The 2398-nt window shown below is 43.5% G+C and overlaps 1 protein-coding gene across 2 annotated transcripts; it reads right to left on the reverse strand.

Annotated features, from left to right (window-relative positions):
- Positions 1-520: 520 nt before the first annotated feature.
- On the reverse strand, positions 521-1083 carry LOC114628538 (40S ribosomal protein S10). 2 transcript variants are annotated; one of them, XM_028776425.1, is made up of 2 exons: positions 660-1083; positions 539-603 (listed from the first exon to the last, which is right to left on the reverse strand). In XM_028776425.1, the coding sequence occupies exons 1-2, from the start codon at positions 1057-1059 to the stop codon at positions 539-541; spliced, it is 465 nt and encodes a 154-aa protein (XP_028632258.1). In that variant the 5' UTR covers positions 1060-1083. The 2 variants fall into 2 exon arrangements, with proteins under 2 accessions (XP_028632257.1, XP_028632258.1); XM_028776424.1 differs by having other exon boundaries at positions 521-1083.
- Between the last annotated feature and the right edge of the window lie 1315 nt (positions 1084-2398).

The raw sequence follows: 2398 nt of genomic DNA on the forward strand, positions 1-2398 counted from the left end.
AAGCCGAGACTCCCAAGAGGAGTGTCGACCCCAAGGCTAGTAAGCAAGGGGTATTTAAAGGAGAAAGCCACAAACTAGGGGGGTACAATCCAGGGGGGGAGGGGGAATCATAAGAACATCAGCAGACAGTATCATAAAAACAGTGGAAGGTCCCCAGGCCATTCAATCATGTGGGAAACATACCCTGTGTACTTATTTTTTAAGAATTTAATATTGTTTAATCATCTATCATGTGGCCAGCCAGTCCTTGGAACAGCCCAGATAACTGGTATTTTCTTTATGGTCAACCAGTTCCTAGAACTCAGAGCACAAAGCCTATGAACCAGATGACCTGCATTCTTGACTCTGCCCTTCTGTAGTCAGCTAAGTTCCTGGAGCACGGATGGCCTGGCTTCAGCCTCTATATGCCAGGGGTCTCAAAAATGATTTATTCCTTTCATTTAGGCATCTTCCTTTTCATTAGTCACATCCCGCTCCAGATTTACTCAGTCGTTCAAGCATTTCTTTTTTTTTTTTTTTGTTTTTCTTTAAAGTTTATTTAATACAACATAATCTCCGACTTCACTGAGGTGGCTGACCACGTCCACGACCGAAGCCGCCTCTAAACTGGAATTCAGTTGCCGAGCCAGCCCCAGCCTCAGCCTTCTTGTCAGCTCCAGGGGGCACAGCGCTCCTTCTGTACGTGTCTCTGTCTGCCTCTCCTCTTGTGAATCTTGCAGGCCGCTCACCCTCTGGACCTTTGGGCCGAGGCCTGCCAGTCTCGGGGCGGCTGCGGCGCAGGGTGGCGGGCACGATCTCCGGAGGTAGGTGCAGGTAATCCCGGAGATACTGGATGCCCTCATTCGTGAGGTACCAGTAGAAATGTCTCCAAGCAAACTGCTCCTTGACGTAGCCTCGAGACTTCAGAGACTGCATGGCCTTCATTACGTGAAGGTTGGGCACATTCTTGTCTGCCAGCTCGGGGTGCTTGGGCATGTGGACATCTTTTTTGGCGACCATCACGCCTTCCTTAAAAAGGAGTTCGTAGATGGCAATCCGGTTCTTCTTAGGCATCAACATCGCGGCGGCTGCAGGATCCGAGGCGGAGGCCCGTTCAAGCATTTCTTATGGAGTGGATACCACTGATTAATCACGTCTACCCGAGTGGTTACAGAGGAATTGCAAAACTACTAGAAAAGTAGTTGCTTTAAGGTTATTAGTTATTAAAATTAACTTTTACAAGTTATGATGGATATTACTGTTACTCAACTGGAAGACAGAAATTATGAGTTCTTCCAAAGGAATGTCCCCAATTACAAGGCCCTGTACTGTAGAATAGCATGAATAATGTTAAGATACCAGTTCTCATATCTCAAAATGATCGAATAGAGTCTACCCATTGATCTTCAAGGTGTCACTAGCATGTGGACTTATAACTATGTTGCTGACCTGTAAGACTGTTGCTTGTTCTTTGCTAGGTACTATAGTTCAATATTTTTCATTGCATGATGTTTTGTGCCTTCAGATCACTTGGGGAAATGATAAAAATAGAGATTTGGATTTGGTGGATCTGAATAGGATGGGCAGGCACTCAATTTTTAGTCATCTCTCCTGTTCTGCTGATGGGTTGACCCATGGACCACACCTTGACTATTTTTACTGTAGATTATTTAAACATGAACATGACTTGCTATTATTCTTAGAAAAACTAGGCGGGAAAAGAGTTTGCTTGTGTTCTCACAGGGCCTGACAGTTGAGCTGTTTTCTTGCTTCTCTATGAGATTTAATAACAATAGCTCTGCTTAATTTACTATTTTCTTTGTTTTTCTATGATTGTTTCATTTTCATGGGGGAGTTATTTGCTTTGTCTGTTGTCTCTGTGTACTGGCATCACTCCCACTGGAAGAATAGTGATGAGTACAATATGTTTGGATCTCAGAACTGTCCTAGAGCTAGGTGTTGACATTTTATCGAACAAAGGAGAAAAATCAAGGTGACTTTATTTTGCTTTTATGTTAATATACTCAGTACTTCATACTGAAACATGAGGAGTTGTGGAGGGGATCCCCAGAATTTAAGCAAACTGTTTTCTGATGAACACCAAAAGGGTGTTGTTTGACTTAATTCTAACACTATATACTGGGAGTGTCTGATTGCATGAATTGAATGCTCAGTCCCACAAGATGTCTCCATTTCATGCAACAATCCTAAGTCCCCATTGTGAGACCTATACTGCATAATGAATAACTATAATTCCGGATTCTAATCTCATATTCACAACCTTAATATGTTGCCCATATTTCTTCTGATTATACCCATAAGTGAAAACATGACCCTTGCTTTCCCCCGTCCCCGGTTCTTCCTGCTTGGGTAGGCTCATAGCTGATCTGCTCCAGGGAAGACACCATATTCAGACCCT

This window comes from Grammomys surdaster, unplaced genomic scaffold, assembly GCF_004785775.1.
Source record: "Grammomys surdaster isolate TR1022 unplaced genomic scaffold, NIH_TR_1.0 269, whole genome shotgun sequence".
NCBI classification, from domain to species: domain Eukaryota; kingdom Metazoa; phylum Chordata; class Mammalia; order Rodentia; family Muridae; genus Grammomys; species Grammomys surdaster.